Source organism: Ambystoma mexicanum, chromosome 11 (genome assembly GCF_040938575.1).
Source record: "Ambystoma mexicanum isolate Mex_15411 chromosome 11, UKY_AmexF1_1, whole genome shotgun sequence".
NCBI classification, from domain to species: domain Eukaryota; kingdom Metazoa; phylum Chordata; class Amphibia; order Caudata; family Ambystomatidae; genus Ambystoma; species Ambystoma mexicanum.
Genome location: NC_090934.1, coordinates 1,232,152,705 through 1,232,167,051, shown reverse-complemented (window position 1 = coordinate 1,232,167,051; position 14,347 = coordinate 1,232,152,705). Strand labels below are relative to the sequence as shown.

Sequence of the window (14,347 nt, the reverse complement as noted above, 5' to 3'; positions counted from 1 at the left end):
GTGGAAAGTCTTTTCATTTTCTGTGTGTGTGTGTGTATATATATATATATATAGAGAGAGAGAGAGAGAGAGAATGAGCCAGAGGGAGTAGAAGCTCGTTACCTCCTCCCTACTTACCTTCCTCCCTGTAACTGGAACAATAAAGCAAGCTTACCTTTTGTACATGTCCGACTCTTGAGTGGTTTTGCTTACTACTTCATTCCTGCCACCCAAGATACTACAGATGTATTGACCTTCTACAAAATACATTGCACAAAAAGCAGTCCTTGGGCTCTCTTTTTCATTCTTTTATTGTACTGGTTTATTTCAAACCTTATACAAAAACAATACAAAGGTCTGAACTAGTTGCAATTTAATTAAAAACGTTATAGCTTTGATTAGTACCGATATCGGCCGACCTAACACGGTGTGCTCCCAAAAAGGAGGACCTCCTATTGGTTATATTAACAGTGAATGTACAATGTGAACATTTTAAAATGCAATCTACTGGCGGAGGCTTCCTCTGTTGAAGCGCCAGGCCTCAGTTCTAATGCTGCTTTCCGGAGTCATCAGTGTGTCTCTTGGTGCATCTGCCCGTGCCTCAGTCGGCACATTTATTTTTTAAGAATTGGCTACCTCCTGTATCGGAAAACCCAAAGGGTTTGCAGCAGGTGGATTTTTCTTTTTTTAAGCTCATTAAAGTGCTTTTGGCTCGGTCTGTTTTGTGTCCAAGAAGCAACTCTGCTATAGACCACTTCATCCGGCAGAAGCATTGGCAAAGCCTGTTGGCCGTCATATGTCAAGTTATGCTTGGTTATGCATCTTTTATGCGATACTCCATCGAAATTGCAGTGCTTTGCAGTCTGAAATGCCCAAAAAAAACATCTTGATTGACCGAAGGACAGCAATGTAGTTGATGCTACAAGAAACATTAATCATAAGCAAACCAGGCACACATGTAAAACACAAAGTAGAGCAAAACACACTGTGGGACCATTAAATTGACTTTCGAGGCAACCATTTGCATCTATGGCTCAGACAGAAGGGTTATCTCTCAGCAAATCACACTGCCAGAAACGTACAAAAGGAGAGGATTACTTCGGGGGTGCGTAGTCCTACACAGTTGCCACCTACCACTATCCATACTAAAAGATTTTTCTCTGTGCCAAAACCTAAAAGTAGTCCAAAGACATATGATTGCTGGGCTTAGCACGACTTCTTAAAGTTGAAAATCAGGCTCATCTGAAATTGAACCTCACTGAGGCTTTGGAACAAAAGCTTTGCTTCCCTGAGTGCTGGGGTGACCAGACGTCCCGGTTTTGTCGGGACTGTCTAGGTATTTGCACCTCCATCCCGGTGTCCTGAGACTTTTAAGTTTAAAAACCCTATCCTGGGATTTGGGGATTGGGTCGGCTACCATAGCAGCCTACTGAGTGGGGGAGTACCTGATCGGGCCCTGCGCTAAAATGTGTGGATGTTCATGGCAATGCAAGTCAGGGCATTGTATGGAAAGTAGCACTACACTTTACTACTGCTTTATTCTTAACTTTTTCCCTCTCTCTCTCTCTGGTTTCCCCAGATCACCCACAGGAAATTGAATGAGTGGACACAGATGGATTGGAGACCTCAGGAACAGAAGTGACAGTTGCTGCCGTCTTCTTTCTCCAGGCCCACGAGCCGTCCCTGCCTATGCGTACCCACACTGCAGGCCACATTATGCCGTAGGCCATGTGCCCACCCAAGTTCCTGGGATAGGCTGGACCGTGTGCACGCCTCAATCTTATATTTTTTCCATTGTTTTTTTCCATTGACAATTTTGCTACAGTTAAGGGAGAAACCGGAGTGTTTAGATCTCCTTTTTAATACCCCCACACCATCCCTCTCCAGACCGACTGACATGTGTTGGCCTTTGCATCGGAGGAGCTGCCTATACGGAGTATCCTTGTAGCCGTGCAGTGACGGATGTTGCTCAATTGTGTTGGCATGTGTTGATCATAGTGCAAAATGTTTTGGGCATTTTTCTAAAAACACTGCCCTGGACTTCCCTTTAATGCAGAAGTCCCTTCTGCTCCAATAGACAGTATGCATCTATAACAGTTTTTCTGTGGCACGAGTGGCCGCCTGGGAAACCCACCTTTGGTATGGCAGGTCCATGCCCCCTTCCAGTGTCTTTGCCATTCTCAATGGCTCTAGTCCGACAGTTATTATTGACATAGGTGCTTTTCAAGGTAACCTAGTTATGAAACCGGAAGTGGTTGTCTTTTGCCTTCACTGGTCAAGAGGATGGGTTTACAGAGGACTCTACACAACACAGGTTAAGCTTCAGCAGGAGTGTTGGTTCTCAACCAAGCATGCCTTGCCAAGCTTCCCTTGGCACATTAGAATGTCGCACAATGCACCGGAAGTGCCTGAGGGTTCACAGGGAAGGCCCACTGGTGGGGTTTCTTTTATGTTCACCGGATATGCATGCCAAAAGTTTTAACTGTAAATTATTATGCTTTCATGTCAACCAGCTAAATGTTTTCCAGCAAGGCCTCTGCCTTGCTGAGCGGGGCACATTGACCAGCGACTAAGATGGCGTGCAGTGCTGTGTGGAGCACAACGATCCCGGCCAGTGTTTTAGCATCCATTTTGTAGAGATTGCTGATGCTAATGCTACGCTCCAGGAAACATGCAGATTTTCTTATGACATTTGGGTCCTCCCACCACCTGCTGTTTTCCTCTCAGCACACCTGCACAACACCTGTTTCTGTGTTTTCTATGAAAGCAGTGTTGGAAATGTAAGACGAGCGCTTCAGTGGCACCTCCAGGACAGAGCTGAACCCTACTGCACAGGTTCTTGCAATTGTTTAAATGATTTGCTTTGTGCCAAAGAAGGACTTTTCCTGTCAGCCTACACTCACATGGGTGACACATCATTCTGAGACTACCCCCTGGCTCCCTGGAATATCTACACCCTGGTTCCTTGGACGTGACAATCCTGAACATGTTAGTATTGATGGCCTATACATTCCTGTCAACCTTCGAAATCCCGATATTGTATGCTGTTGTCAATTTCTTGCCTCTCAGTTTAACAGAGTTTGGAATGAGAAATGCTGAACTGCTTTGCCACAGCCCATCAGCCTTGGGGCAGTCTTACCTCCTGTTAGCATTGATGGCATTTACAGTCCTGTGTCAACCTTCGCAATCCCGATATTGTATGCTGTTGTCAATTTCTTGTCTCTCAGTTTAACAAGAGTTTGGAATGAGAAATGCTCCTATGCCTTGGGATGGTGTCCAGTTAAAGGGTCGGAAGCAAAAGGGTCGAATGCAAAAGGGTTGAGTGCATTCGACCGAAAACCAAAGGATCGAAAACATTTTTTAAATATATATATATATTTTTTTTGCTCTAGTGTAGCTTTTAAAGGGGTTTTTTTTTAACCCAAAATTAGATCCTTTTTTTTCGTCTTATTGACTCGACCCTTTTGTCAGTCGACCCTTTTTTTTCGATCCTTTGACCTATAACCCCTTGGGATCAGTATGGTCGAACAGCTTTGCCACAGCCCATCAGCCTTGGGGCAGTCTAACCTCCCTTTCTTATAGCTTACATCCTTAGAGTGTCGCTGTCTGGTGGTCAGACCTCGTGGTCAGTAGGCTGGAAGAACCATAAGCAGTGGGTAAGCCCGAGAATGGAGGAGAAAGAGAGAGAGATTAACAGTGGCATAACCCCTGCTGGAGGGCTCATATTGCGACACAACACATACCATACCCATTGGTGTTGCATTAGTCCACTTATAGGAAGGACAGAAGTTGCACAATGCAGCAGCGGCACTAGAAAACAGCCCTAACAAAATATCATTGACAAGAAGAGATTAAAATCAATACATGGCCCTGCTCAATTGTACTCGCAGGGTATTTAAAAAGTGATAGGTAATTGATGTCCACATTTTAATGCTATGGTCAGAAATGCAGCCAGTAGCATTTTCGTTTACCACACCCTTAAAAGGGGCTAATGAGCAGGGTGGAAAAAACGTGGGGTATGTTTCGAACAGGGGTGCATCACCTGTTAAAAAATAAATCGTGAATGCTGCTGACATTATCACATAGAGTGCTAAAAATATGACGTGGCTGAATGCCAGAAAGGATGAAAGAAGCCAAGCAAGTTGTATGCATTGTCCACTGTTTGGCTGGCGCTGTAACTGAGTGGCTGATGTCTATGGTGGGGGCGGGTCCCATTATGCAGTCAAGGTGGGGGTTTATTCCAATCCCCTTAGCTGTGGCGATCCAATATATTTCTCAAATAGGAACTTGTAGGAGAGTCCCAACTTCAGCATTGAGGCACCTTTTGATCTTGGGCGCTGTTACCCCTCTCGGGAGAACTAGGTGGTCTGCTTTTTTTCAACGGATTATCCAGTTTGGCCTCTCCCAATCTTGCAGGTTATTAGCACTGTTCCAGGTGCCCGTGTAGCCACTCTGCGCCCGGGCCATTGCCTACCAGATGATACCCTTACCTGAGCCATCTAACGTGTGATGGATTGATTAGCAAGCCACTGAAGTATGAGCTAGTCTTGGAGGAAAGTTCCAAATGTTTGGGTAGCCAGGTGATGGTTCATGGGGCTGCGTGATACGCCTTCATGGCGTTGCATGGTGACCTTTCCATGGGGCTGCTGGAAGACCTGTCATGGGGCTGTAGCATGATCTTACCTAGGGCCACATGAGGCCCTTTCATGGAGCTGCCTGGGGACCTTTCATGGAGGGCTATGGTTTCCTGTTAGTAGAATGAGGTGTTGATTTTCATAGGCTGTCATGAGCTTATGTGATGCTCTTGCATGGTCTTTAATGACCTCTTATGGGTTTGTGTCATGGCCTTTCATGGGGTGTATGATGACCTTTTGTGGGCGTAAGTAAAGACCTGCCTTGAGGCAGTGCGATCACCGTCCATGGACTTGCTTGAAGACCATTCATAGACTTTTGTGATTGGCTTTCATGGGGGTGTGTGGAGACCTTTAATGGGCCTACATGGTGACTTTAATGGGCTTGTGTGATAGCTATTAATGTGCCTGTGTGACAGTCTTCATTGCCCCGAGTGATACATTCTGTAGTCGAGAGTGATGACCCTTTACGAATTGGTTGACAATCTTTCATGGGGTTGTTGTGGCAACATTCGTTTGTATTGTAAGGTGAGTGATGGCTATTCATGGGAGTAGAGGTATGTTGATCTTGCCTTAGGCTACTTGATATGAGAGATGTCCAGGGAACGTTTGTGCATCTGCGCTAGACTATAAATGGCCCCACCTAACACCTGTAGCTGAGGCTCTGTGGCCACTATTTATTGCTTGTGGTGTTATCGGCCATTGCACATGGTGTTATCAGCCCATCGTTCATGGCCCACAGCAGCATCATTGATGACTCCTGCAATGACTAGCGGGCTACTTGAGGGCTGTCCATGGTGTCATGTGGTGCAATGACTAGGGGGCTAGGCTGTCCGTCCATGGTGTCATGTGGTGCAATAACTAGGGGGCTACTTGAGGGCTGTTCATGGTGTCCTGTGGTGCGATGACTAGGGGGCTACTTGAGGGCTGTCCATGGTGTCCTGTGGTGCGATGACTAGGGGGCTACTTGAGGGCTGTCCATGGTGTCATGTGGTGCGATGACTAGGGGGCTACTTGAGGGCTGTCCATGGGGTCTTGTGGTGCAATGACTAGGGGGCTACTTGAGGGCTGTCCATGGTGTCCAGTGGTGCAATGACTAGAGGGCTACTTGAGGGCTGTCCATGGTGTCCTGTGGTGCAATGACTAGGGGGCTACTTGAGGGCTGTCCATGGTGTCATGTGGTGCAATGACTAGGGGGCTACTTGAGGGCTGTCCATGGTGTCATGTGGTGCAATGACTAGGGGGCTACTTGAGGGCTGTCCATGGTGTCATGTGGTTCAATGACTAGGGGGCTACTTGAGGGCTGTCCATGGTGTCATGTGGTGCAATGGCTAGGGGGCTACTTGAGGGCTGTCCATGGGGTCATGTGGTGCAATGGCTAGGGGGCTACTTGAGGGCTGTCCATGGGGTCATGTGGTGCAATGACTAGGGGGCTACTTGAGGGCTGCCCATGGGGTCATGTGGTGCAATGACTAGGGGGCTACTTGAGGGCTGTCCATGGTGTCATGTGGTGCAATGACTAGGGGGCTACTTGAGGGCTGTCCATGGGGTCATGTGGTGCAATGACTAGGGGGCTACTTGAGGGCTGCCCATGGGGTCATGTGGTGCAATGACTAGGGGGCTACTTGAGGGCTGTCCATGGTGTCATGTGGTGCAATGACTAGGGGGCTACTTGAGGGCTGTCAATGGGGTCATGTGGTGCAATGACTAGGGGGCTACTTGAGGGCTGTCCATGGTGTCATGTGGTGCAATGACTAGGGGGCTACTTGAGGGCTGTCCATGGTGTCCTGTGGTGCAATGACTAGGGGGCTACTTGAGGGCTGTCCATGGTGTCATGTGGTGCAATGACTAGGGGGCTACTTGAGGGCTGTCCATGGTGTCATGTGGTGCAATGACTTGGGGGCTACTTGAGGGCTGTCCATGGGGACATGTGGTGCAATGACTAGGGGGCTACTTGAGGGCTGTCCATGGGGTCATGTGGTGCAATGACTAGGGGGCTACTTGAGGGCTGCCCATGGGGTCATGTGGTGCAATGACTAGGGGGCTACTTGAGGGCTGTCCATGGTGTCATGTGGTGCAATGACTAGGGGGCTACTTGAGGGCTGTCCATGGTGTCATGTGGTGCAATGACTAGGGGGCTACTTGAGGGCTGTCCATGGGGTCATGTGGTGCAATGACTAGGGGGCTACTTGAGCGCTGTCCATGGTGTCATGTGGTGCAATGACTAGGGGGCTACTTGAGGGCTGCCCATGGTGTCATGTGGTGAATGTTAGAGGGCGCACACTCCTCTGCATGGCTTGTGTGTATGGCGATCCAGGGTTCATGCCCATTCCTCATGCGGATGTGTGGGCATCCTTCACAGGGATGCGGGTCCTCATTTCACTGGGCTATGGGACTGCTTTCCCTGATGCTCTATTCCATACAACGACAGGACCTTGCTGTTAAATGCATGACAACATTTTATGATGCATCATACAAATTTCGACATGGTTTCCCTGACCCTAATCTGCATTAACACGCTTCTACCCCTTTCCCCCGCTAAATGGCATACATTTGTTTGTTGGATGAGTAAAATAAGGGTTGTTCTGAATAGAAATTTGGCAGGAAGAAAACTGGGATGTAGAAAACTAGCCCTCTATTCCGGGTAATGCTGCTGCTTCTGCACCCCTCCACCTCCCTGCAGTGCATCTCCCCACAACCCATGTGTTCGTGCCGCTTTCACATTTTCTCTGGAGCATCGCGTGTGTGTGGGTGCTGCTCAGCCCTGCCTCTACTTTCCTGAGATATTTAATAGAGGCGCCTCTTTCTGAAGCCACAACACCTGGGCGTGAAGGCTGCATTCTGGCACAAAGCACTAGTTTCTTTCCAGACAGGAGCGGGTGGGGCTGACACGCTTGGGTACTTTCTTATCTGAAACGAACCAGTGCTAGAAATTAATGTACTGGGGAATTGCCCCCTCCATATCGTGGGGGTAAGGAGGGCTGGAGCTGGATTATGAGTGGTGTGGGTGGGACTTGGGGGCGGAGCTAAGTGTTGAATGATGTGCGTTCCCTGAATATAGGATGCTTTCAATACAAACAAAGTGCATTTTGGGATCGTAAGAATGACCACCAATTTATCAAACATATCTGTGCTAGTAATTCAAACGTTCGTTCCTTCTGAGCATGCCAGGCAACACGCGTTAGGTCACCCTCCTGCCTGGCAATGCAACCCGTCCTGTTTTTATTAAGTCACTTGAGCTCTATTGCACACAGAATAAGTCTGACTGTGTGAAGCATGACAAAATAACATTGTGTTTACAGAAATCATAAAGTAAACCCTCAAGTTCAGACGACAGGACAACCCCCTTGTATCTATAGAATAGTCACCCTGACAGTAACATGTGTGCAAAGCATGAGACATATACACAGCTCTGAACGGTTTTATTGTTTGAGTTTTGGCTGTTTATCAAAGGACAACTTTCAGATGCAGTCTGTGAAGTCGCGTCTCAACTGCACGCTTAGAAACACTGTGCCTATACGTGCAGCTGAGCAGTGATACGCAACGAGCGCCATAAACAGCACTCCAGCAAGATTGTTTTTGCTGGAGTGCAGCTTCGTCTTGTTCTGGCCCAATTCCTCCCCTGAAAAGACCACCTGACTGTGCAGAATTGTGGCGCCCTGTTAACATGTTTTAGGCTAGGGTAAAGTACGGAATAAAATTTTTTCATCCATTTTGACAAATTATACTGTGTTGTGTCGTCTTTGTGTGAAGTTGAATGGAATTGTTGTCTTTTTGTGTTCTCCAAGTAGTGACCGCTCGACTTGACTGGTTGTTTGGACCACCCAGCGTCTTTCAGTGGCTGCTTGTGAAATGGACATGCCTACTGCCGGTTTGTGCAGATGACAGACGCCAGTAATTTGCTTTTGGGGGTGAGATTATGGCGATGCCGGGACAGCGACCAGTATCCAGCTCTCAGGTTACGGCTGCTCTGCACAGGAAGTGCTAGTCCTGGATGCCTTTTCATGGTTTGAGATACTTGCTGAAGGGCCACGTATAGGATGAGCAAACAGAGTTTGGTTACTGTAGCTAGACAATTCAGTCCTTTCCTCTAAGATAGAAAGCTGGTTCATTCTCTATCAATTTGAATCCTTGGCCGCTGTCTTGAGGGATAACCTCTTCAGAAATGTTTCCATTTGGACAATTAAAGTACATGTACCTCGGCGAAACCACGCAAACCTGTGATTGAACCAGAGGAATTAAATTGAGACCTGGCATGGCATGAGCAGGGATTTTTCCTGGATAAAAAAAGAGGAGACACCCAACCCCAGAGGGATCTCGGGGGCATGGTAGAGTAACAGAAAATGAACTGTGAGTGAGAAGGGACTGCAGGTGAGACATTGGAACTGTCCCCAAACCCAGGGGGAAACAACTCACCAGCATAGGAAGAAAGCCATCAGGAAATTGGCAGCCGTAGTACATGGCTGGTATCCCCCAAATGAAGACTGGAAAGTGGGCCGGGCTGAAAGCTGCCTTCAAGAGGAAGTCCCATCCCTAAAAGGGATAGCTTGGCCAAAGATTCGCCAAGTGGAGCATGTGACCAAGGAGACCAATGGGAGCCAGGAGAAGTCTTGAAAGAGAGTAGACTGGGCTATAAAAGCACAGCCAACAAAGAGGAGACTGGGAGCTGTGCGGCTGAGGTCGGGCGGAGCAGTGCTGGACCACACGATCAGGCAGATGGTGCAGAGGACTAATGCAGGGACTGTGGCAGTGTTCTGGGAGAGCACAGGTAAGGTATTGTGAGAGAGAGTGCTATGCGTTGAGTAGTATGGTGAGTGCAAAAGGTGAGAATAAGGACGAGAATTGTACGGCGTTTGGAGTGAGAGTGATTGAAAGTGATAGTGTAAGAGTGTTGAGAGAGTGCAAGGCAGTAGTGGTGAGGGTGGGGTGAAGCAGGAGGATGGCAGTTGGGAGAGATGGGCGGAGAGAGTGCGCTAAGATTGGGACGCAGAGGTGTAGATGGGGGATTGAGAGTAGAAAAGGAGAGTGGGGAGTGTATAGGGAGACAGGAGAAGAGATTGGGGGGAAAGGAGCGAAGGCAGGTAGAAAATGGGGAGTGGGGCTAGAGACAGGGTAACGCCCCCCCCCCCCCTCTCCATGAGTAGGAAGATGCCGGTGGGAGGAGAGCGGCAATAAATGTAGAGTGAGAAATAGAGGTGGAAAGAGAGAGAAAGTATGAAGGGGAGAAACCCAGATGATTTCGGGCAATAAAAACAGACCCGAGGTATCCCTTAGAATAATCACAGATGGAGATAGATTGGAAAGTCCATGGCTGGGACATTTTGGTGTTTAGGGACATCTGACCTAAGATGAAAGGAGCCCACGGGGAGGTGGAGGGAGCTGTAGGGACACCATAGTTGCAACCATGCCAGCCTTCTCAAACCATTTTTCTATAAAATATTAATAAAGCACCGTAAATCTATTATCCTCGACTGTGTATTTCTGAGGCCATCTGTGACATGCAAAATCCTCAAAGCCCTAAAGGCGACCTCATATAACCATCCCAACTTGCAACAGCTTTCTTCTCACTCTTCAACATCAACACTACACCCTCTGCAGAGGCATCCTCATAAAAACGACTGAAACCCTCCTACAGCATCACCTGGATCCAAACGATCCTGCCATCTACTACTTCCTAGTCCTCAGAAAAAAGCTTGTTTTGACCCATCTCCAAAATCCAATTGATTATAGCATCCATCTACAAAAGGGTCTGCAACCGTGTTGGCTGTTTAGGTGCTTTAGACTACAAGTCCCATCAGCCCTAGCCAGCATAGTCAATGGTGAGGAACTATGGGAGACCAGGTCCTAAACATTTGGGATCTGCAGTTTGCAGACCCATGATCAACAAGGATACCCCTCAGGCTTCTACTGCTGACGTATTAGAGTGACTACCACTAGTCAGATTGTCTGCCATGCTTAAAAGAATGATGAAACGATGGGGCTTTACTCCTGACTATACAAAGACTCTTGGCAGCCTTTAAAACCATTGACTATCAAGCCCTACTCGCCACTACTGAGCTGGTTCACCTTCTTGCTCACCAACACACAACAAAATGTCCAAAAGGACCTTTGGATATTACCCTCACCCTTCCCATCACCTGCAGATTCCACCCAGGGCCCTCGTTCTCCTGCATCGTCTTCAACCTATTAATGGAACCTCGGGGACTATTCCTATCCAGGCAGGACAACGTATGCCAGCGTCGCCCCCATTCCATTGCGGAATTGGTTGAAGACATCGAACAACTCAGGACGTGCCTGGTCACCATTCAACATTGGATGTCTGCAGTAAACCTAAACTTCAAACCACCGAGACTGAATTCATTCTGATAACTGGAAGAATCGTCAGCAGCAAATCGAAGGTAGATGGAAGACTCCCCCCCCTCCCACTTCCCCACCCAGCATCTGCCCAAGTGCCTCGTCTCAGGCTTGTTGCATAGACCACATGACAATGAATGCTTTGAACCAATTCATCCTCCTTTGTGCCATCAAGTCACACACCCTCAAGCAACAGCAATGGGGGTGATGCTCTGCTCAAAGGCCTGGCATCTCTGAAGGAAATCGTCCATATTTCTCCACTATAGACGTGATGTTTAGTCCATGAAAATGTGACCAAATCCATTCCACCCTCAGAACCCGAAAATGGTTCCCTCTCTATGCCCTTATCCAGCTCAGGGCAATTTGCATAATTCATGCATGGTAAACATCCAATTGGGGGACACTAATCCAGTCCTGGTTTTAACTGCATTCTGGGACTTGTAGTCTTGGGTTTTAATGGATAAATGCAGGCCTACAAATACTAGAATACAAATCTAAAACCAGTACTGGCCTAGTGGTCATGTTGGCATGTATTATAATTATCAAGCAAACCAAACCATTAAGTGAAATCATCTAGCCCGTTACCTTCACTGATTTTTTTTCCCGCCCAATCTTTTTTATAAAATGATTGGTTTCAACCCCTTTCCCCCTCATATCATTTATGGGCAGTTTCCCCATCCGAATCCCTCATTTTCGCCATATTGCATTTTGGTTGGGGGAAGGAGGGGGCAAATCTGAATTTGCCAATTTTGCTCTCTTCAAATTTCAGGAATTTTGTCCATGCTCCCTGTTATACCTACAGCTACCACGATGACTCTTGAGGGACAAGAGACACAGAATGATAATTGTTCTTTTATAACGTGCTTAATACCAGCAAGTGGTTTCTAAGCGCATGATCAGGATTCGAACCTGTGTTGCGCTATGTCGTCTTGCTTCCAAGATAAACGTGTTGCCCCTGAGCTATCCTTCCTCCGCAGAAAGCAAAGATCTGGACCCACACCTCCTCTTTGTATGCACCTAACCTTTAAAACAGTCTCCTGCTGTGCCAGAAACTCACATCCACAATCTGGACTTTCGGGAAGGAAGTGAAAGCCCCCTGCTTCACCCACTTCTCCCCCCGACCCACCTTCCCCCATCTCGCAGCTTCCCTTCGATTCTATCCCCCCCTTAATGCTATCACCTCCCTCCCCCCAATTGCCCACCTGCACGCTTTAATGTACAGTATATGCACAGAACTACGTGAATACTTGAAGATCCCAATGTTCCTGCTATGTAGCAACATATTTGGCAGGATGTATGCCACGGTACAACTTACCGAGGCCCCTGCTCCTCAGGGAGAGGTTTCTCCCAAGTAGAGGTTCCCAATACAATGAAAGAAAAGTTGATGTGCCTTGCACCAAGTACTGTCGTGGAAAGCTGCAGCACTTCACCGCTGTAAACGTGTCACGTGCACACACAGAAATTACTGCCCTAAGGATTGTCACAAACATATATGCCCTGCTAAAAAATGTGATCTAATGTAAATAGGTCTTGTATGGCGCCACTTCTGTTGTTTTGGAGGCTTCTTAGCGCCACACAAACTCGCCACTGCCATATGAATACTGGCATGGTGTCATGATAAACAGTACAGCATCCATCAGTGCGGATCTTCCGAATAGATCAATTGAAATAAACTCCAGTTGCAAGAATACGTTTCTTTGGACTGTTCTACTTTGTCGAGGCGTGGGCCTGTTCACATACACTGTGGATGAAGACTTCCTTGATGTGATGACTGCAACGGCTACACGGCCAATCCTAGAGCAGTTTATTACAAATACCAAACAAGATACATTTGTTTGCGACTGGGCCATTGGCTCCAAATCATGCATGTGTATAAATTAAAAACATATGAAAGCCCAGTAGATGGCAGCAAAACGCCATCTTGTAGCCGTGAGTGATTTGTGCTATCTGAAGGCTGTGGCCATTCTGTTCTCTTTGCCAAGACTGACTGGACAGGCCCCCAACTAGAGTGATTGCCTTGCCCAGGGTTAAATGCCCCGAGTTATGGGGTCTAGATGCTTCAAGGGTGTGCTTCATAAGGACACAACACTGTGTATAGCACTACCTTTGCCAATCCACAATTCTTTACATGAGATGACCTGTAGGGCAAGGGAGTGGACCAATAGTATTGCCTCTGTGGGGGGAGTTCTGGGTAGCTGGCAGCTTCCAGTCAAACGAGCCATCTCGAGTTGACTTTAGCCACAGACCTTTAATTTTTAACGGCAGCAGAGCTCGGGCAGACGAGCACAGCAGAGGAAAGGTGCCTATTTTGGATATCAACATGCTCCTCCCCTTTGTACCCGACCAATTTAGGTAGGCTCCTTTCTGTGCTTGGCCATGGTTGTACGCATGCGCCTGTCCGCCCCATCACTCCTTTGGCTTGTACTCAGTACAATGCCATCAAAAATAAGAGCTTCGTAGGGTGGCCGCAGAAATAGTGCTTTTTCTGACTTGATCTTCATACAGCGCTGTTTTTTTGGAGGGTGGGGGAGCGGGGGGGGGGGGGCGAAGGCTCTGTTGCAGTCTCATGGGGGGAGTGACAAGGAATGCCTGACCCGGCGACCAATGCCAAGTCAGTTAATTAGGCCTTAAATATCCACCCAAGTCCCTTTCCCGGTTTACAGGCATGTTGTGAGGTAAAAATACAGTAGCAGTGCCCCCTCTCAGTTTCAGTAACATGGGACAATCCCCCGTTTCAATCTGTGGTACATATTACACCCACAAAAGCAATCACACGCCATGCTTCAGCCTCAAACTACTGTCGATGGCTCCAGATCCAGGTATATGAGTTGGGTGTGATGTGTCCCCCTCCCCAGTGTGTTGCCCCTTTAAGGGAATGTGTACCTCCCCCTGTGTATTATTGTCCTTTAAAAGGAGCCTCTGCAGACACGTGCACCAGAGAGGCTGCAGACACCCAAGAGGAACAACTGAGTCTGTCTCTCATTTGGTATCCAGTCAATTTCTCAAACATTTTTTCGACATGCCATTTTCTCGCGAAAAAAAAGTCTGGTTCTTTTTTAATTTGATATGTTTTCTTTTGTTAAAAAAGAGTGTTTATAAAAAAATGGGGGTGGGGGAAAACCCGCCCATTGAAAAAATAAAATAAAAAAAAATAAAAATATTTAAAATGCTTTTTTCCCAGCATTTTTGGTGTAGAAAAAATGGCATTCGAAAAAATGACATTCGAAAAATTCACTATAAACCGTCTCATTTATGTAGGCCTACATGCCCTGATGCCTTGGGACCCTTGTGCCAGCACGGTGGCAGAGGTCCAGATGGTCATGGTCATGGGCATGGCTGGCTGTGCCCCCACCCCGGATGCTGCTGGAGTCCTATAGCACCAT

At 47.6% G+C, this 14,347-nt stretch overlaps 1 protein-coding gene across 3 annotated transcripts in view; it reads left to right on the top strand.

Annotated features, from left to right (window-relative positions):
• The window catches only part of CD276 (CD276 molecule), a 271,504-nt gene extending 263,169 nt beyond the window's left edge, over positions 1-8,335 (top strand). For all 3 annotated transcript variants that reach the window (XM_069624602.1, XM_069624600.1, XM_069624601.1), the window contains one exon: positions 1,559-8,335. In XM_069624602.1, coding sequence (XP_069480703.1) covers positions 1,559-1,581 — 23 coding nt within the window. In that variant the 3' untranslated portion in view covers positions 1,582-8,335. The remainder of the gene's footprint in view (positions 1-1,558) is intronic.
• Positions 8,336-14,347: the final 6,012 nt, after the last annotated feature.